The sequence below is a fragment of the Myiozetetes cayanensis genome, unplaced genomic scaffold (assembly GCF_022539395.1).
Source record: "Myiozetetes cayanensis isolate MyiCay16 unplaced genomic scaffold, myiCay2020 scf4, whole genome shotgun sequence".
In the NCBI taxonomy this organism is placed as follows: Eukaryota; Metazoa; Chordata; class Aves; order Passeriformes; family Tyrannidae; genus Myiozetetes; species Myiozetetes cayanensis.
The window spans coordinates 39,567,766-39,590,191 of NW_026087631.1; the positions used below are offsets into that span (position 1 = coordinate 39,567,766).

Here is a 22,426-nt window from a genome sequence, read left to right on the forward strand (position 1 = left end):
ACTCTCTAGGGTTCAGAAGTGTGATTGTGTTGGTGACTGCGTTACCTTGTGTCAGCTGAATCATGATACTTGCCTATGTGCATATCTGTAGCCTGTGCATAACGTGACATAAGTGTCAATTAAGCCTGGTCAAGGCTTCACGAAGTTCATGCATTTTACCTTGTGTTACCATGGGCTGATAGGAGCCTCTCTGATTTACTGTAGCTCAGCTGATGCTTGGTAAATTCCATCATGTGTGTCTGAGAACACAAAGAATGATTAAAAATGACATAATTTTAATTGACAGTCTTTTTGTAGCCCTTGTTTTCAACTTAGCTAGTTTTGGTGTTAGATGTTTCTATCTGGTTATTTTCAACCCTCAGGAAGAACCTAAGAAAGTTCGATTTGACTATGACTTATTCCTGCACCTTGAAGGCCACCCACCTGTAAATCACCTCCGCTGTGAAAAGCTCACATTCAACAACCCGACAGAGGAATTCAGAAGAAAGCTGCTAAAGGCAGGAGGGGTGAGTCCTGCACCCATGTCAAAAGCCATCACAATAAAGATGTTGCTGCTTATTGCTGGTGCATGATTAGTATGATAAGAAAGATTGACCTGATAGTGAAGTGTTTTTGTGATTAACTTCATATAGGAGCTCAGTACTTGTCTTTAAGTGCAATGGGTGAACAAATGAGCATGTGCCTATCCTGAATACATGATAAAATACTGGTCTTCACAACCAATTGGTTCCCTTCTGGGAAAGCAGATCTTGGACCTTATCATGAAGTATTGCTTGCTTGGCTGTCCAGAGATGAAATACAGGATGGCTACTGTGATGGGACGAAGTAACAAGAAAAGATGTCATTCATTGAAAGAGATATGGTTCTATATTAAGCAGAACAAATTCAGTATTTATAAGGCAAAATGAGTTAGAAACTACAAGTATAAACAAGCCTACTTAAATTCATGTAGTAAGTGTTATGCAATCTGACTCAGAAAAGTGTACCAACTTCTTTACCTGTTGGTAGAATTAACTGATATGAAAAAGCCCAAAGAAAGCTTGCCCATTTGGAGGGAACAGAGGGCTAGAAGGGCCAAACATTTATGTTTACAATTTGTCTGTTAGTGGAAGCTGCTCTCCGGTGTTTCACACAATGGCAGAACAAGTCATGCTGTCAGGGACCACGAGAAGCTCAACCACTGGGTGAGACAGGGCTGCTCAGGACTTCACCCCTCCTTACCAGGGTGTGAAACCTCCCCTGGCCAAAGGTGGCCCAGCCTCCTTGGGTCTGGCTCCGCCACTGGTCTGTCATGGGCCTGCTGCCTCTTGCCCTTGTCCCATACACCACTGTGAAGAGCCTGACTATGTCTCCTCCACTCCCTCTGATCAGTGCTATGTTGATCGGAGGGAATGGAGGAGGTGTTGGGTGCCCTGAAAGCCATCCCTCATCCAGGCTGAACCAGCCCTAGTTCTCTAGCCACTCCGCACTGCATAAGGTCTTCAGCTCCACCGTCTCAGTAGCCTCCTCTTACCTCCCTATACTTTGTTGGTGGTGCTCCTTTGTTGGGGATCCAAACCGTAGGCAGCACCTAGATAGGATCTGATAAGCATCAAGCAGAGAGTAAAGCCCCTACCCTCCCCTGGCTCCCAGGGCTGTGACCTTCTCACAAGACTTGTGGTGCTGATAGCCATTGTTTCTACCACATGGGTGGCCCTGGCTCAGCTCACAGCCTTCCTATGCTGAGGGCCATGCCCCAGAGTTGTTTTCCAGCTGTAGCCTCGTGGTTGCAGGGCCCTGCCTTGCTGGGGCAAGACTTGACATTTGTCCTCATTGTATTTCATAAGGCTGCTGTTAACCCATTCCTCCAGACTGTCTGGGTCGCTCCTGCAAGTCCTGCTTGCTCTGTAGTGTCAGATGCTTCTTTTCCCCCGCTGATTATCTGCAGCCATCATGAGTGACTTCTGTCTCTTGCTCTAAGTCACTGATAGAGAGGTTAAGCAAGCCTTCCTACTGTGAAATTACAAGTGTAAATGCCAGTGCTTATCTTTATTTTTAAACAGTCATAACAAAAGTCGATAGCCTCTTATTGGCACTTTAGACAGCAGTAGGTTCTGGGGTGGAGATAAGAGGGAGCTAATGTGATAATGTTCAGTCTGCTGAAAAGAATCTTTAAAAACAAAGCAAAAATATGTAGCATGTATAGTCTAAACCTTGTTACCCTCCTGAAGAAGAGAACTGTCACAACTATAGTTATGTTGAAATAGATGCATGAACTGTATTTTGTGTTTGCATTTTTTTAGGTGGAAGAGGGTAACCATGTCTGAACATTTGGCTTTTTAGTGTGTTGGCAAATTGAATAAGATTTTATTCTGGAAAACCTAGAGTATTAATTGTATCAGGTCAGTTGTCAATGGGCAAGTTTTACCCCCAAGTGTAATAAATCTAAATGATGCCATCAGGGACTTTGGGGTTGGGGGGCAATGGTTAAAAAGGTCTTTTTTATTGCTAATTTTCTTTGCCTTTTAATTTTAGCTTTCTTGGGTTAACAAAAGCAAATACGTTGCCTAAGTGTAAACAACAAAATGTGGCATGTTTTGATCAAATTCTTTCCCTAAATATATCAGTGTGATCATTCTTAAAATTCATTGTTTCATTGCTTTTTGTCTTCTGAATGCTACAAACTGCTCAAACGGCATGGCTTGCTTTTTTATTTTTCTCCATTTCCACAATTTCTTTCCAAGAAATGAGTACCTTTTCATGAAGTTACCTGTGTTTTCTGCATCCCTTTATGGACTTTCTGACCTAGGAGTGTATCTGGTCTGGATGGCAGAGACAATGTAATAGCATTCTGTCTGTCTTGTTACTGACAGTCTCCATGAAGGGCTTACATCTCCTGATGTAGAAAAGCCCATTACGCTTTATGAAATACTGTAAACAGGCTTTCCTTAGACTCTTGTAGAAGCACTGGAAATTCACTCTTGCATCCAAGTGTGTGTAGAACAGGCAACAGAATGAATGCACAAAACATTGTGCATCACCTGTAACTTCCATGCTTGAGGCTGAGAAAAACATTTACAGGATAATAAAGTATGAGATGGGTGTTGCACTTACATGTAAGTCAAAACAATTAATACTAGCTTATACATGTCTTCAAGAAAAAGTAACAGTAATGAATCAGTGAATTTTGACAGACAAGTCTGACAAAATGAAGCTCATACCCTTCAAAATGTATGAGATACCATATTAATGTAAAATACCAATTGATAGCTTTAAGTGAAGTCCTTTAGCATGGTGGACTTTTGCTTACGTGCTTTTAAATAGTGGTCTAAATTGCTTGACTTCTGTGCACCTCAAAATCCCTCCAAGTGAAAGTTATGGGATGTGTTGTTCCAGTGACATGGACTACTAAACATGATTACATCTTATTTACATAAAAATATTTGTATTACAAATCGTATGTCCTTCTGGAGGGAAAAGTTCAAGGTCACCTGGTATCTGTGTGCTGCTATATTCAGTACAGTCTTGCCTGTGCATTTGTCACTTGCTGTGGATTCCTTGAATTATTGCTTGGATGCTCTCCCCTTTTCTTTCTCATATGTATCTTGTAGCACCCTAAATGTGGAGTAGTCATGGTTACTTGCTACAACCACTGTTCTTTTGTCTTTCAGACTAAGGAAGTTTTATTACCCTTCCCCATCTTTCATGTGCCCTAAGGTCTGACTGGCTGTCCTGCAGTTCACTGGGATATGAGTAACATTGAGATATTCTAAGTGATTAAAGAAGTGAGAACACAGTTGTGGTACAATCTTGCAGTGCTACTGTGGCCACTTTAGTTAAAGCAGACAGGACATTTAGGGTGGTGCCACACATGTAGATTAACTCTGTGGAATATTTATATCTTAGCCTTTTATTTGATATCACCAGAATTTAAGAATAAATGTGCAGTCAGTCTTCATTAGGAAGAGGTCATCAACTTGCTCATGTCTCTTCCAGTCTAACAATTTCATTTTCAACCCTTAGAATAAGAGTTTGATTTGGCTTCAGAGATTGGATTTTCTGTATTGAGGCAGGTGAATAGGAACCTTTGGTTTAGTCTTGCAGAGGCTATATCCAATTTGCAAACTTCTTTGTCAGATTTTTCCACCTTCAGAAGTACATTTTCTACATGGATCTTCCCCTTACCTCTTGAAAGTTGTAGTTACACTTGAGTCCATCTCTGCCATTCACCTAATTTCAGTTGACCTTGTCCTCATAACTATAAAAAGAAATGTGTACTGAAGAAATAAAACCTTTTCAAAAGTACACCGGGCAAATTCAAACAAACCATTCAGGACAATTGTTTATGTTCTGTTTATTTGCATATATATTCGGACATTTTTAGAAAGGTTTGCTGTGGCAATGAGGCCACTGAGAATTTTTTGCACCATTTAGTCATGCCATTCCTAATCACCTGAAGCTAACATATATACGTGTATACTCGTGTGAACTAGCAACCTGTTGCTTGAAATCCCCAAGGACACCCTGCATACAAATGATGACTTTTAGTTAATCTGTGTGTTACCAAGCATGTCACCAAGCTGCTGGTAGTGACAGGACTATATACGTGTAGTCTCCTACACAGCTCATCCTCTAGGCTCAGCACAAAATTATGCTTGAGTAGGTACAGTAGAATTGAAGTCTTCATGAAGTGAACACCAGTAGGTGTTGATTCTTACATGGTCATTCCTTCCTAGATTTTTCAGTTACCTTTTGTGATTAGTTTCAGCCTTGAAACATGAAAGAGCCTGAGTAAAAAGAGGCACCACTCTGATTCCTGCGTATAGGTATGGGAAGAGACATGACACTGGGAGTTTATAGTAATTAAAAAATGAACTTCAAAATTAAAGTAGATTTTGAATGTTGAATCCCACTGAAAACATTTGTAAATAGAGTCTGAGTCCACTGATGTATTTTGTGTTGTCAGTAGCACTTGTTCTATTGCTCTTTTGGCTTGCATGTTTTTCAATTTCAAGAAAAAATTAATTTTCATTAAATTAATTTTGAACATGCTGAATGACAGCTATTTAGCATCTTAAAATTGAACTTTGCCTCTAGAAAAAAGGTTTGCTTAGGCAGCACTGTTTTGAATATGATGTTGTGAATAAGTAAATCTTGATTTCTGCAGAAAAAAGTAGTGAAAATATTTTCAGTCCACATTAAAACAGCAATTTAATACAGCCCTGTCTCCCATAGTTGCAAATAAATAAATTAAAATGTTTGTACTATGTTATACTCCTTCCTTTCTGGAAGGAGATTCATAATCAGTTGTTTAATTCAGAAGTAACAGACAACATTTAGTAGTTGAATTTTCTTTCCTAAAAGGAAAAGCCTTATAAATGTCCCTTAGAGAGCAGTTACCACAGTGGACAAAAATAGTAAAATTCATAACTTTATTACAAATTCACATGGCTATTAATGATACAGCTTGCGGTTTCATATTTAGAGGATGCAAGAAATAGGTCACCTCTAGACTAGTAATGATACGTTTTAGCAACAGATGAGTCCTTTGTGACTGCTTTCTGTAAAATTTGTTTGGAAATACAAGCAGCTCTGCTTCTGTAGCAAGACACCTCTTTTCTTGCAGGCAGTTAATCTATTAATTAATCCGATTCCAAGTGTGTCTGCTCAGTTTTTAGAGAAAACTAGAAAGGTAAAAATTCAGGTGCTGCCACAAACCCCTGCATTCTCGTGTTTGTGGGTTTTTTCAAAATCTTTGTGATTTTGCTGTTTTAACAGTTTTCAGTCAGTTGAGATGTCTGTGTAATGCCAGTTCTAAAACCTACATTCATAATCCATGTAATGAAGATGAAATCATGGGGATTTCCCTCTTTTATCTATCATCCCTCTTTTGTTGCAGTTCCTCAGTGTCAGAATAGTTGGCTTTTACCCAGAACCAACCTTAGATATAATGTCTTCTAGGGAAGGGATTATCTTTAATCTTGTGCTTCTCATAATTAAATAATTGAATTTTCTTCAACTACGTGTTACTTTACTTTCAAGCAAATAACTTTAAAAATATTCTATATTGGTTTAAGTAGGAATAATAGTTATTCAGGATGACTGTATTTTCATTGTTGCTTTTAGTGCTTTCGGCAGTGAATGAACTCATTCTTCACTGGAAAACACCACAGGGTGCAGCAATCCAGAGCCACACAAAGAAGTCCATTTGTCTGCTACTGATGAGTATAACTCCTCTGCAGTACTGTGGAAACGTTGTAGTAATGTTTAATTTTTCCCAGAATTCTAGCAGATAACTCATAGCTTTTACTGCAAGTGCTGTGAGTGTTGGAATTTTTCTGCAGCACATTGTGGGAAAGCTCACCAGCCTGTTATGAACATGCTGTATGGAGGTGTTAGGTGACCAGCTCAGGAAATTAAATTACAACAGGTAGCTTGATGTGGATCTGATTATCCCAGCTTTGTTGAGGGCCTCTCTTCATTCAGGAAGATGAAAAACTAGGAGACAGACAATATATTTTTGGTAGTGGTTCATTCCTCTGCAGAAGCTCTGTGTTTCCTAATAAGGAAATTGTGTTGGTGTGGAGCAAGGTGACAGCTCACACAGCTCCTGACTGTGTAAGTATGTATGTGGGGATGGTAGATCTATGGTTCCTCTGTGTCAGGGGTGTCATGATCATAGAATAGTTTGAGTTGGAGGGAAACTTTACAGGTCATCTAGTCCAGTTTCTCTGCCATAGGCAGGGTCATCTTTAACTAGGTCACGCTGCTCAGAGCCCCTTCCACCTGACCTTAAATATTTCCGGGTGGGCATCTTCCACCTCTCCAGATAATGTGTTCCAGTGCCTCACCACCCTCATTGTAAAAAAATTTCATCCTTATACCTATACCCTCATTTAGTTTAAAACCATTACCCCTTGTCCTACCACAACAAGCCCTGCTAAGAAGTCCCCTTCCAGCTCTCATGTATTCCTCCCTTTATGTAGTGTAAGGTTGCTGCAAGATTTCCCCAGAGCTGTCTCTTCTTCAGGCTGAACAGTCCCAACTCACTCAGCCTTTCTTCATGGGAGAGGTTCTCCAACCCTCTGGTTGTCCTTGTGGTCCTCCTCTGAACCTGGTCCAAAAAGTCCACATCTTTCCTGTGCTGAGGACCCCAGCGCTGTGGTTTCACCAGAGCAGAGGGGCAGAATCACCTCCTTCAGCCTGCTGGCCATGCTGCTCTTGATGAAGCCCATGATACAGTTGGTTTTCTGGACTGCAAATGTACATTGCTGCCTCATGTCCAACCTTTCATCCTCCAGTACCCCCAAGTCATTCTTGGCAAGCCTGCTCTTGATCTGTTCATCCCCCAACCTATATTGATACCAGGGGCTACCCTCACCTAGGTGCAGCACCTTGCACTTGGATACGCATTTGTAGAAATTGGCAATAAGAGAAGACCAGGTTCCATGGAACATTTTAAGACTATTCCTCATTCTTTGTGTAACCAGGATCTAAAAAGCAAAGTTTTTGTTTTGAAAGTGGTTTGTTCTTGATGGGTACTTGGGTAGCTGCCAGACGTGTTGGTAGATAAATATTGTCTTCAGAATGTCTTTTTTTTTTTTTTTTTTAAGGAAGACTTCTGAATCAGTTCTTAGTAGGTTTATTACGAGGTATTATAATTTACAAGGTATTACAATTCTATAATTTTTTTTCAGATTGCTGGAAAAGAAATAGTAGAAGAGAGATCTTAATTATATTATGATAATTCATAGTGCACAGTTGTTGTTCCCTGATCCCTTCCTTTGTTCAGCAGTGCATGGAACTACATAAATTAAATGCAAGGTAGTTTTTCTTTCTGTAGGACTCAGTTGCCTTGAGTAGCAAATTGGAATACTCCTATAACACCCTGAAGAGAAACTTTTCAAAAGGGCGTGTTACAACAAGGGAGAATGGCTTCAAACTGAAAGAGGACAGGTTTAGATTAGATGTTAGGAAGAAATTCATTACTGTGAGAGTGGTGGGGCTGGAATATGTTGCTCAGGGACTCTGTGGATGCCCCATACCTGGGAGTTTTCAGGGCCAGGTTGGATGGGGTTCTGACCAACCTGGTCTGGTGAAAGGTCTCCTGGTCTAGTGAAAGGTGTCCTTGCCCACAGCAGGGGGGTTGGAACTAGATGATCTTTAAGGTCCTTCCAACCCAAACTACTCTATGATTCCAAGATGCCATCAGCTCAGGTGTTATGGAGACTGGTCACTTCAGGTTGACTGTTCCTAGCTGTAATGTGAAGAACAGTGGATTTCCTCCACGCACATTTTTTTGGGGGAAAAAGAGATCTTCCTTTGCCCTTGCTCAGGAAGTTATCTTACATTTAAAGCAAATGGTAGACAAAGGTCTTAAATACAAGCTCAATAGCTGAAGGCTAGAGAAGTAGGTGTTTGGTGAACTAGAGGCAAGATACCACTACCAGGAGATCAATTAAATTAACGAAAGAATGCTTTTGTGTAATGCTTTATTGGCACATACGACAAAAAGGGAAGTATCTTTCTCTAGGCATGAAAAAAGTATTAGGATTGGTAAGTTGTCTTATGCATCTGTCCATAATCACATTGTGAATAAAAGATAGTTTATATACACTTGTGCATTTGCTCTGTGGTAACTGTTTACCATAGGAAATAAGACAAACAAGATATTCGTGTTATATTTAAATGCTCCAATATGATTTAGTCTTGCATTGTTTTCATGAATTTTTCTTATATATGTTATTAGGATGAGATCTTGTTGAGCTAAAACTTCACAGAGAAAGAGAGATAGGGTGTGGCTCCTTCCATCTCCAGTATGCATTATTAAAATAACTCTCCTCCCAGTAAAGCAGTCTTCGGTGTTACCAGAACAGAGGGACTTTATGGCAGAACAAGGAGAAGCATCAGTGGGTATCCATCTGTGTTTCCTTATGGTTTTGTGCAGTCACATCAAGCAGTTATCCCATTGCAATGCTGCAATTGGTCTGCCTTCTCTGTTGTGACTGGCATCCTCTGCAGTGTTGACATAATCTTTCCATCTTCACTAGAATGCAGGGTGGCTTTTCTTGGGAGTTCACCTTACCTGCTGAATGAACTTCTAAATGCCTTATGGAACAGCTCATCAAACCTTTTTTCTTTTTCTGAAATATCTTCTAAACCAGTAGTTATGCTCATATGGTGGACAGCAGAGAATTATCTTGGAAAGGTACTATCTATGTATTATTTGTGAACTTGCTGAGAGTTCACTCAATCCCACTTAATCTTTAATGAAGACATTAAACATTTTGGACTAAGTGTTGATCCTGGAGGGATGCTGGCAGTCACTGGTCTCTAGCTGGACCTCCCACAGCTTAAGAAAATAATGTTAGTCCAGCAGTTCAGATAGTTCTGCACCCATCTAATGATCCATTTCTCCAGTCTATATCTCATAGATCTGTCTGTAAGTTGGGCAAGATTTTTCTTATTGATTCCTCAGTCACATTCTTGTACTTCCAGTGGTTGAAAGTGGCTTCCAGGATGATTTTCTCCATCTTTTTTCCAGGCACTGAAATGAGACTAATGGGACTCTTGTTCCATGAATCTTACTTCTTGAAGAGGGGTGTGATGTTTATCTTTCTGGAAAATCTTTCCTGAAGGTTTTGAAGATGATAGGGAGCTGTCTTTCACTGGTGCTGCCAGCTCCTTCAATACCCCTGTTTGCATTCAGTGTCCCTGTGGATGAAGTGCCACCTAACTCAATACTTCTGTCTTGTGAGCGCTGACTTATTGCCACAGACACTGTGAAGGATGCTCAGTTACCTTGGAGGCCTGAGGAAGCAAGGTCTTATTGTGAAAACAGAGGCTAAAACGAGATTAACTACATAAGCCATGGGATCTCCTGCCACATTGAACAGTGGGCTCATATTGTCCCTAGTCTTCCTTTTACATCCTGTCTGTTTTTAGAGGCGTTTTTTGTTGTCAAGCCCTTCATGTAATATTAGGTGCTTCCTATGAGTGCAAGGAATTTCCATTCATGAGGATTATGAAGTTTCTACTAACAGTTAAATTTAACATATTTTTTTTAAATTGAATTTTAAACAAAATGAAAAACCCAATGTGGATATGTAGCAGCACAGAATATCCTAAGTTGGAAGCGGGATCTTTAAAGATTGTTCAAGTGCAACTCCATGCGCTCCTCATAGGACTACCTAAATCAAAACTGTATTACTAAGGCTATCATCCAGACTTTGCTTGAGCTCTGTCAGGCTTGGTGCCATGACTACTTCCTTGGGGAGTGTGTTCCAGTGCCTGACCACTCAGTAAAAAACCTTTTCCTTATGTCCAGTCTGAACTTCTGATGCAGCTTTGTTCCATTTCCTTCTGTCCTGTTGCTGCTCACTAGAGAGAGATCAGCAGCTCTGCCTGCATTGCCTCGTTTGAGGAAGTTGTAGGCTGCAGTGGAGTCGACCCCTCGGCTTCCTCTTCTCCAGCCTGAACAAGCCAAGTGGTGTCAGCTGCTCCCTGTAATTCTTGTCCTTGAGGCCTTTCACCACTTTGGTCTCCCTCCTCTGAGCACACTCTAATAGCGATGACCTTCTGGTACTGAGGTGCCCATAGCTGCACACAGGATTTAAGGTGAGGTCTCACTAGTGCAGAGTACAGTGAAACAGTCACCTCCCTTGACATGTTTCTCAGTACAACCTATTCTGCAAGTGCTGTATTATTTGTACCCTGGTATTAAACTGTGAAACTGTTTTCTCTTGGCTGTCTTTCTAATCCTTATCCAATACCATGTACCCTAATCCACATTATTTAAAGCACTTAAACCTTTGTGAACAAACACAATTAACTCTCTAGTTTTACACATCCTATTACTGTCACCTCTGACCTCATCAAAGATAAGCTGTGAGGTTAGCTAGACCTCTACTCTACTCAAATATAGTCAAGCAAAATCACTGACAGAACAGCAAAGCTGTAACTAGAATGTCTTGTTTTGCGTACTGGTGAATTCAGAGTGTGATTACTTGGCTTTAAACTAATTGTTTAAAGACCAGTAGTCTAATCTTGCTTTGTTGACACCAGCACTCATGTCTTATTCCACCACTTTGTTTGATCCCACTGAGCTGTTGATTTGTAGAAGGGACTGAGGAGAAGAATTAATGTTCCTGGGTCTTGGCACTGAAGTGATTCCCTCTAAGAGCAGCCAAGTACCAGCTGCAGGTGTTCTTGGCTGCCTCGCTTAAGCATGGGCTGCAGCCATGTCCTCCCATCTGTTGAGGTGTACTCCTCTTGACACCTCTAAGCTAGCAGCAGGGAACTTACAGTACAGCTAGGAGGAAACAAGTAAAGTACACACAGTATGGCTGTATGGGAGAGCTCCCATGTTTTGGATGAACTTGCAATATTGCTGCAGCAGTAGTGTCTTTCTATGATACACTCATTCCCACTTTCTCCTTTTTTGGTGTAGCCTTGACTTAGTACAGACACATACAGAGAGGCATATATTGCCAGTGTGATAGTGATGTGAACTGGAATTCTGTCTTACTGATTACACATTAAAATTTTGTGTCTATAGTTACTGTTTTTCATGGGGTTTATAATGAAGTAACAGGCTGCTGCAGGATTAAATTTTTAGGGCTCAAGTTTTGGTATGTCCAGAATTTGTTTTTTAAAAGCTGTATGGGATTTACTTTCTCTTTGTGTGTAACTAGATTTGTCAAATCAGACCTCACATGCTACTAATGCTGGTCATCCCATCCCTATAAATCTTTCTGTAAACTATCATCTTGCTTTGAAACGCCGTTTGTAATATTAAGACTGTTAATGGTCCAAGTACTTGCCCAGAAACTAATGTATCTTAGAAGTCCATAGCCTTTTTTAAAATGTCAGCTTTCTAAGAATGTCTGTATATAATGATGAATATATAAATATTCCCAAACTGTAATATTTCTGAATTGTAAAAAGAAAATTTATGCAGTGGTTAAACCTCAGTTTATTTTAGTGAGTTAGACTTTCATGCTCCAGGGAGAAAATGGTAACTTCCAACCCTAGGAGAAAGAACTTTTGGCAGAATTTTTTGTTTCTTTGCTTTTAATTTCAGGGTAGGGCAAACCCTGATCCTCTTGATTATACTTCTGTTCCACATGGATATGCATCTTTTTGTCGTATGAACAGAAGTATTTTGGGCAATAAAATATCTGCTTAAACTTTGAAATTAATGGATTGGTTTATGTTTGCTTTTTCTGAAAGATGTTTTGATTTTATGCCCATGTTATGTTCTGTTAAGTTTGCAGGATTGAAAAACATTACAGAAATCAATTTAAAGAACAATACTATTTAACCACCCATTTGACATTATCTATGGGAGTAAATAATGATAGAAACATTCATTTTCTGTGCTTTTGCATAGGTTTATGGTATATACAAGTGGCTACAAATTTTCCTTGTGGCTGATTGTTCTTTGTTAGTTTGTGCCTTCTCCTGCATTCATCTGGGCTGAATGCGACCAAAGCCCTTGGCAAGTTGAGGCTAAAAAGTATTCATTAGGCTAAAGGATCACTTACTGTGACTTTAAATAGCTAATTGCTATCAACATTACCATGATTACAAACAGCAATGTCCATTCCTTTTGGTCAGATGATTTTTCAGAGTTTTGGCTCTTGGCAGGCTCTGGTTTAGGTGTCTGAGAAATGGAAGTGAAGAATTGGGGAAAACAATTGTTATTTGCTCTGTGTGGAATCTTAGGTCACAAACTGTTAGAATACATAAATAACTTTTTAATATATATTTTTTAAAATATTTAATACATGAACCTATGGTCCAGGAAGAAAAACAGCTTTATTGCCTTCTTCCTCTGCCTTGGATTCTAGCTGCATTGTTGAAAACAGTCTGGTAAAAGTAATTTCTATTACCTAGACACCTTAATATTCTCTAGGCTAGCATACGATCTTCTGAACAAAGTTCTCTGCAAAAAGATTCATTTGGGGCAATGTTTAAATTTTTTTTTTAATTGAAATCTAGTCTTCAAAAAGCTGGAGGCAGTAAAATATCAGTTTTAAACTACCCATTCTTTTAATTAATGTAATATGCATGAGGCATGCAATGGGTCACCTCATTCCTGTCCCCTGAGTCAGAGGATGGCTTGGTCATCTGAAGAGACAAGGGTTAACCCCACAGGATATCCACAAAACCAGCGTGACTTTGTGCATGGGAACCTGTGGGAAGAGAGGGATGTTTCCTCTCCAGGTGCAGAGCTCTGCATCTTCTCTCCAGCTTTGCAGGGCTTGTCAGACAGCAGCTAAGCTGTCTCTGGCATTTAGTGTTTTGAAACAATAGATAAATCAATAGCTGTGCTAGGCATCAGTGAAATCCAGGCACAGCAACACTGGAGCACAAGAAAAGATTTTAGCTGGGTTTCCCTCAAATGGAAGGAATAATCTTTACATGTCTGGTAACTGCTCTGTGATGGCTGATTTACCTGTGGTTTCTGGAAGTGATCTGTTTGTACTTAAAAGTCTTTAAAATCAAGAGAGGGAGCGAGACCCTTTTAATAGCAAAATTAATGCTTGCTTACCAGCCGTACAGTTTATTTACTGTACTCTAGATAACACAGATGCTGAAATTAGAGACATACTGCTTTTATTTAAAACCTCAGGCTATTTTTACAGCGTATCTTTGTGGTGAGTTAACCTCGGTTAAGGACTGAGCTCCCACCCAGATGCTTGGTCATTCACTCCTCCTCCTCAATAGGGCTGGGGGAGATAATAGGGCGGGAAAACTCAGAAGTCAGGATGCAGATGAGAGATTGCTTACCAGTTAATTTCATGGGCAAAACAAACTCTACTTGGGGAAAATTAATTGACAGTGTGGTTTCATTAACCCATCTCATATTGAGAAGAAACATGGATACTGTTTGTTGGACTTTTATTCTTCTACCAGTGTGATTTGTTAGTTCTTAGGCAGGCAAGGCCTGTTCTTGTTACTCTTTGATTGACATGCTTTTTGTCTTGCAACAGATCATGGTAATGTCAGATGGCACATCGTTCTCTTCAGGACAGAGCCTTCATCTCCCCAGCCTTCCTAGTAACTCCCTGTCTTTTTCTGAAGTGAAGAAGAAGTCATCTCATGGGCCAAAGGTGAGACTTATTTTACTAGAAGACACTTTAGCCAATGGTGCTTTTCCTGGAAATTACCTTGAGAGGGAAAAAAGATTTCTAGTTATTTTTGTAATCTTTCCAGTGATAGCAGGTCTTGACATTTCTTTGCTGTGAACTTACTGTATGCCACATAAAAATACTGCAGGACAAGGATAGCTGTGGAACAGGTACCAGTGAAGATTTTCTGGGTTTTGTACTTCTACAGTTGGTTTCCTCCTTTTCCAGAAGGAATTGTAATGGTCTGTTGTAATATTAGGCAGTTCTGGTAATGGAATTGTGATCTGCAGAAATGCAAATATGAGATAACAGTATAATAATAATAATCTCCTTTATTAAGCGTTTTTATAGATAATTGTGTAGAGTGAAACTTGAAGTTGTATTCTTTAGGATTATTAATTTTTTTCAATTTCAGGCATTAATTCTTTACTAGATTTTTCAAAGACAGGAGTGTGTCATTGGTCTGTAGGACATCAAATTGAATCCCCAACCTAGAATGCAGTAAAAAGGTATAGTCACAGGAACCTTTTAAGTAATACAAATTAACCTTTCCAAAACAGAAGAAAATTTCTTCGGCTTGACAAAATGAATTGATGGTGTGGGAAAATAAAGACCAAGTTCTTGTTTATACAAATAAGAAACGCAACAGTGGCTTGCTTCGTAAGTGAACGAATATATAAGCATTTTCTTCATTCTGTTAAATTGTTTGAGGTTTTAGTTTCTTTCACAGAGTCTTGTTAACTTGAAATATCTTACTTAATCTTGCAGTGCATGTACTGCAAGGGACAATAGCCATTTTTATTAATAACTTTCATGTTCAGTGTCTGTGCCAAATCTCATATCATGCAAGAATTGTCAGGTAATGAGCTAGGCGTATGCCTAAGACAAGATAGTGAGGATACATAGTAAGTAAGGACAGGCAAAAAAATGTTCTTTGTCATCTCTGTGCCTGGTTTGTGTTATATCTCAGTGCCTCACAATCTCTAATGCAGATAGCCTTGTGCCATTCAAAGCATGTATGGAAGTGTGGTTGTCTTCCTAAGGAGAAACTGAAGTCTAATATGAGGGTTACACTGAAGGTGCTTACTTTGGCATGCTAAAATGCTTAATTCCTCAAAGAAGGCACCTGGCTACACCAGGTGCTGAAGCAAGGTGCTGTTGGTTAGACTAGGATGTATGTTCATCTCATTGGATACCAAAGATAAGGTACTTGGACACTTTACCGTCTACAATAGGAGTTCTTGAGAGGTTGTGTAGATAGCTCTCTAGAGTTCAGTTTCGAATGACTTCTTAAGATTCGTCTGATTTTTTGTTTATTTTAATGGAGATAGTATTAGTGAGCCCCAGTATTTTGATTCCTAAAAAAACCTCCCATCTTGGAAATACAGAGAACAGGCAGAAATACAAGAAAATTTACTGTATGCATTTTTTCAGAACTTAAAAATAGCTGCAAGCTAGCTACGGATACTTCTGTTGCTTCTAAATCAGTTACATTACTGTGCCTGTTCATGTTTATGTAAATACTACATGCACAGAATACAGAGAAGCAGCTTGATTACTTTTTCTCAGGAATGATCATGTCTTTTGGAATGAACTGTACTGTCAGTGCAGTGAAGTGAGGTTTATTTTGTAAACAAAGAAAACAAAAGCTCTTATTCCTGTGTGTGACCAGAAAAAACATAAGTTGTTTTATGCTCCCCATTTTGACCTTTTCTGTCTAACCAGAGAGCTTTGTAGTTCTCCATCTGCTTCTAATTATTCTGTTGTCATTGTTGTGTCATTGGTCATAACAATTTGGTGGGCTGGCTAAACTGAAGTGTGGAAAGCTTTGTAAATGTGTGAGCAGCAGGTGAATTAATCTCCTACCCTAAAGTATTTACAGATGCTTTCAGAATGATGGTTTTCCTTTTTTTATTTTTTTCCAAATCAGTTTGTGTTTTTCTTCAATAGTAAACACATTCATATTCAACAGAAACCTGAATTTCCTTGATCAAGGAATTACTTGTAGGTATCTTCCTCCTCTTTTCCTCTAAAGAGTAGTAGGTGTATATGACACTAGTTGTAGTCCATTGACTTAAGATGGGCATGTTATTTCAATAAACATAAAATTTTTAATTAGAAATGAAAATAGTGCACATTTTTATGGTCACTGCTACTAAATTTGTAGTCTAAACTCAGAGTACAGTACACTGACAAGGCCATGCCAATGTGCTCAATTTAATGACTTCGTAAAATTTAATTAACTGCCCCTGCCCCTCTGTCCTTTCTCTCCCCCCCACCTCTCCCAAGTGATCCATTTGCTAATTAGGTTCCTAATGCCTGTTAGTGGATGAGGAGGTTTGCAGTGGTTTCCAGAAATTACTGCATATTCAAACTCATGTTAAAGCAAATTAAGAATTACATTTTGTGAGGTGAAGTCAGAATTCAACCCTGCAACATATACAGAGTTCAACACCATTTTTGCCCTGTAGTTACAGAATTGTTTTAATCTGCAAATGTGTTACCCTTTGAGCAGCATTTGTGATCCATTTGTGTCTTGCAGATTAATAGGACAATGTATTCTGTGATTTAAACGTAATATCATGAGCTCATTAAGAAATACAACAAACATGACAAACCGTGTCAGTCCCCTTTGCCCAGACAAGTCTATCATGTGAATTCACTTATTCACCACTCAAGTCATAAAGTTTCATAATTTATAACCTGTAATTCTTAATCCATGCGCTTGGGATCCATAAAAAACTAAAATCAGTTACCTAACTGAGAGTAAGAGTGCTTCTCCTTCCTTATCTGTCACAGTGCAGGCATCCCCTGTATCACAGTGGGAAGCACAGAAGTCTGAGCAGTACAGCTGGTAATGAATCAACCTCAAAAGTTGGGGGTTTTTTTTGTAAGCTGATGTTTGGTGTCTTCCAGATCAGAGGTTTGGTTTATTAATTTCTGTGAGTTAGCAGATTCTGATGAAACTGCCAAAGATGATGGTTGTAGAAGACAGCAGTTCCCAGGTGATCATGGCAGCATAATGGCCCTTCAGCTCTTTCTGGCCACCTGTCCTGCCTATACAATATGCAGTCTGCTTCCAGAATGCATCTCAGATGCATCTCAGCATGAGCTGTGTTGGCCAGAATCTGAGCAGAAGCTGAGTACAACAGTCTCAGTAGCACAATTTTTTTCTGCTGGTAAAACTTAAGATTTTTATCGTGCTTTCTAAAATATTTATTTTTAAGCTATGTTGGCCCCTTTCATAGAGCAGTGCTATATGTCTTGAAGTACTGTATGTACTTAGTGTTACTTGGCTTAAGAAAGGAAAACATATGCAGGTATTTTAACATGCATATGATCCTCTGTATTATTCTTTGGGTGTTTGATGCACGATGTATCAAAGTAACATTCACTTGGGTTGCATTCACTTGTATTTGATGAATACATAAATGTAAGCTATGGTATGCAAATATATTACCTGTGAAAACCCTACCGTCTCAATTTTTCACATGAACTTGAGAACAGACTGTTTTATTTGTCCCTCTTAGTAAAAATACTTAACTTGCTTCTTGCAGCACTGCTTAAGATAGGAGAGAAAAGAAACGTTTAAACACTGTTAGATTTTGATAAATAAGAAAATTGCTTGAAAGTACATTCTGATTTTCAGCAAGATCTATGCTGTACATGATATGAAAAATTAGCCACTTTTCATCCCCACTAGCCTTCCACATCCATCATTAGTTTTTATATAATTTACCAATTAGTATAATTTGACTTTTTTTTCTGTCTTCAAATTTTATTTTCCTCTTGCTATTTCCTTTATGTCATTGTTGACTTTTGTTTGGGAATTGCAGAAATTTAGTACGTAAGTAAAGATACTTTTTTTTACTTAGAGAGTAAATGCAGATGTAAATTCAATGGGCTGGCTGTCTTAATGAAAGGGTAACTCTAAGAGACCATGTGAGAATGATGGATAAATGTCTGTATCATAAGTACATCAAATATTTGTACTATGATTTCTATGAAAACATCAGATTCCATATTGCAGAAGGGGAGAGAAGTCCAGTTGTAAAATTGAGAAGACTAGTTCTCAAATTCCTGCTGATTTTAATAGTACTGTGCCCCAGAACCTTTTTCACAGCTCTCATCTCCTGCAAAAACTCTGAAATGAAACTGTCCTTTAAATTGCTTCAAAATAACGTGGTAAGGAGACCAATAAGAAAAATAAGGACTCCATCTAGTTTAGTAATGGCATGTGTTTTATTCCTCCCTAGGGCAACACTTACAGTTCTGGCACGATAGAACAAGATGTGAAACTAAATGCATTAATCATGAGTTCATATGTCAAACTTTGGTGCTGAGCATCAAACAAAGTAGACAACTCTTTTTTCTTTTTTTTCTTTTTTTTTTTTTAATTTAAAGAGAAACACCTAAAAAGTAGTTATGACTAAAGTAAAACATCTCAAACAATGATTAGTACTTTTTAATTTTTGTTTTTTTAATTACTGCCCTGGGAAATGAGGAAGTGCTTTATGTTCAGACATTCAGATGTCATCATAGTATTGTTCCTTGTTGATGCTTCTGCCCATTGTTAATGTTGATGCATGCATATTATATAGCTACACAGTTCAATTTCCAAGTCTAACTCAAATACATTTGCAGTACTAAAGCAGGAAGCATCTGAAGAAAAAGCACAATTGGATAATTCGTGCAGCACTGTGTGAAAACTCAGTGTTTCACTAAGTAAGATACTGAGACAGGAAGAACACTACAAAATAATAATTTTTACTTAATTGTTTCCACCTGTTGGTACAGAGAAGGGAGATACTGCAGTTCTTGCACATGCTTTATGTGTAAACTATTCAGGTCCTACAGCATTAATTACTGGCTTAACACATCCTGATTGAACAAGTCATAAGTAGCTATCTACCATCCGTAGCTGTAGTCTATTTTCTCTAATTGACACCACTTCCATTAAGCAGGTTAATTTTGCTTTGTTTTCTTGTGTAGTTTTTTTAGGGGGGCAGTCCTACGGCATGCATTATTTTAAAATTAGTCTGCCCTCAGGAGGGTGAGGCTGGCCATGTCCTGCTTTGGTCCTTTACGTTCTAACACATTTCTGCTGTCCCATCTACGTTGTGGGTAAAAGGGTGGTTAAGTAAGGATAAAGGAAAGCTAAATATGTTTTCTCTTCTGTAGCACTGTAAATCTGTTGCGGTGTTAGACAGCTAGATATACCGTATTTATATACACTTCTAGGTAAAGGAAAAAGAAATCAGTGGGTATATGCAGTGCACATTGAACTGTTGCCTAAAGATTGGGAGCAGAAAAAACTCCATGCAGATTTAGTAGAGATAAGATATAGAACAGCTCTTTAATGAAGGTCTTCTGGCGCAAGGTGTACAGAAAAGGTGAACTCTGTGTCCAGGAGTTCCACAATTTATGGTCTGATCTGAGAACCACCCACCCCTGGGTCTGTCCCCTGGGCACACCTCCCCAGAAACTGAGTTGGAGGTCCTAAGACCCCTTTCTTCCTCATCTTCATCTTCTTCATGTGATCTTCTTCATGTCTTTGGAGCTTTTCCAAGGTTCCGGGCTTGAAGGTTGCTTTGACTACGATGGTATCTTGTTTTTCAAGCCTGGTGTGTAAATGGTCTTAAACAGGAGGTGTTTACTACAGTCTTATCTTGAAAGGAGCCTAAACAAGCCTAAAGAATTTAGAAAACTTAATATGAAATTATGAATAGGGTTTAGTGAGTGTTAACTACCATTCTAAAGTGTGACAGACTATACAGCTACATTAAAATCTACAAAAGCTAAAAATCCTAAAAATTCAAAGACATTAAAGTGTTTCTCTAAGTTTCTCACATGCTTGACAACATATAGATAGAAATGCTTATAATAAATTTGGAAGAAAGTAAGCAACGTAAACTTCTTGACCGTAGGTTCCAGTTTCAGTGCAAGTGGGCGGTGTGGAACGATTCTTGTCTCTTGAAAATTCTGGGGTGTTAATTCTCGAAAAAAGGAGTCAATTTGACCCATTATGGATGGTTCCTTTATTGCTGGTTACTTCATTGTCAGTTCCCTTATTATCCGTTATAGCTGCAGATCACCACTTTCCTTGCCGCTTTCAGCTTTTCAGATTCAGATACTGCTTTGCTTTTTCTGGTTTTGCCTGTCTTATAGGACTTCAGAGTCATCATGTTCTCAGAAACACTTCTCACGTTTTAAATTAAAAAAAATGCTCAGCAGAAACACCAGCAATATATATAAAGAAGGAAGATTTTTTACGAAAGGAAGTTTTCCATAAAAAGACATTAAGTGTTGTCTGTCGAATCAAATCTTCCATAGCTGGGCTGGACCCAGAGTCGTTCTTGTGTATAAGGAAAAGGATCTGGGAAAAGCCTGAGAAAAGATCACGGAAGATAAGTCAAACTTTGCCTGAAATATCACCAGGAGCACTCTGATTGTGCAGTAGTTCTGTTGATGTCATATGGTTCATATTGCCATCTTTCCTTTTTTTTTTTTTTTTTCTGATAGCTAATGGTGATGGTAAACATTCATAAACTGCCTTTATATTCATCTTATGATGTTTCTTAAAAAAGCATGTATAATACATAAAAACTAACTTATCTTGCAGATATTGTTAAGCAGTAGTAACTGCTCATGTTTGACCAGTTTGTAACAGATATTTTGACCAAAATGTATCTATTCTTATGTCGGTATTTCTGTTTCTGGTTTTCCATCTGCAGTTCCAAGTTTTGAATATGAATCCTATGTCCCTATTGTATCTGCTTTTTGAGTCTTTAAGAGTTCTTTCTTTTTTTTATTCTTCAGTAAAATTTTCTCTCTCCTTTTTGCAGGACCCCACTAGGATTCAAAACACAAATAGCAGCAGCAGCAGTAGTAACAGTTTTTCAAAGACCCACAAGTTAACAAAGGAGCACAAAGAAAAAACTTGTAAAGACTCAAAAGAACATAAAAGTGCCTTCAAAGAACCTTCCAGGGAACATAACAAAACTTCCAAAGAATCCTCTAAGAAACCCAAAGAAAACAAACCACTAAAAGATGAAAAAATGGTTCCTAAGATGGCCTTCAAGGAACCCAAGCCCATGTCCAAGGAGCCAAAATCTGAAAACACCCCAATCCTTACCATAACATGTGGGCAGCAGCAAGAAAAGAAGACTCTCACAAAAAGGCCCTCTGTGCTGGATTCTGATGAACCTTCTGCAAAAAAAAGAAAAAAAAACAGCTCTGATTCGTTATTTAAAAGTTTTTCTAGCACCCCATCACTGATTCTTACTTGTTCAGCTGACAAAAAACAGACAAAGGATAAATCTCAACTCAAGGTGGGGAGAGTCAAAATTGAAAATGATGCACTGGAAGGGAAGAAGCCTACTCTGCCACCTTTTAATGATATTGTAGATGCCAGTGATTCTGATGTGGAGGAAAACACGTCCTCCAAATCTGAAGTAAGTGATTGTTTGGTTTTGCTTAACATGTGTTGAGTGTTCCCAGTCTTTGGGATTGTGCACCATATTTGTGTTTTCCAGTTCCTTTCTCCTGTCTAATGGTAGATTATCCAAACTGAAGGAAGTTGATTGAGATGTTCAAACCTGATGCACATTCTGGTTGAATTGTATTGCCTATTGAAGTCAATTTATAAATGTCAACATTATGATGAATGAGCATATAGGAGATGGCTATAAACAATACTGCTTTTTTGATATTATTTTGCATTTCATGCTTCTTTTGAGACAAAAGGAAAGAATTTAAATGGTTGTATTTCACACTCTAAATCTTTGGTTAGAGGTATCAGAGAATTCAGTAAATCCAGGAAAGGGTTGCAGTTATACTGGAGTTACTTGTTATTTTTTTACTAAAAGAGGCAGTTCTGTGAACAATGCCACTTTTGTGGAGGAGGAGAATCTGCCCAAAATAGCAGGCTTACCAAGAAGAAAGACTGTTTTTTGTGGCAATTTGCTTTTCTGAAAATATTTGTGTACTGTGCCTGCTCATTTGTTCCAAGCATGATTTGCTTTTGATAATTAGGATTTCAATCATTCTTCTAGTAAACTTTGGTTTTCAGAAGCATCTTTTATAGAGACATGGGTAGAGAAGGAGAGGTGTAGTAGAAGCCTTGTATGGTGCCGTTGTCTTTGCTTATAGCTAGGGATAGTGTGCATGATAGAGAGGAATTCTTCCCTGCCTTGCCTGTTCAATTCTCTCATTTTTCTGTCTTCTGATTTGTGCCTCTGTTACTGTCATCAGATGCATAACCCTGCTTGCCCTCTCTGGAAGAGACAATAAATACCCTGCTGTGGGGAGGT

General features: G+C 38.7%; 1 protein-coding gene across 2 annotated transcripts in view; it reads left to right on the top strand.

Annotated features, from left to right (window-relative positions):
• The window catches only part of MLLT3 (MLLT3 super elongation complex subunit), a 117,356-nt gene that overhangs the window by 63,060 nt on the left and 31,870 nt on the right, over positions 1-22,426 (top strand). Inside the window, exons 4-6 of one of the 2 annotated variants that reach the window (XM_050329205.1) lie at positions 363-506; positions 13,977-14,096; positions 20,960-21,568. In XM_050329205.1, the coding sequence (XP_050185162.1) occupies positions 363-506; positions 13,977-14,096; positions 20,960-21,568 (873 nt within the window). The remainder of the gene's footprint in view (positions 1-362; positions 507-13,976; positions 14,097-20,959; positions 21,569-22,426) is intronic. The other variant, XM_050329206.1, reaches the window with a different exon arrangement.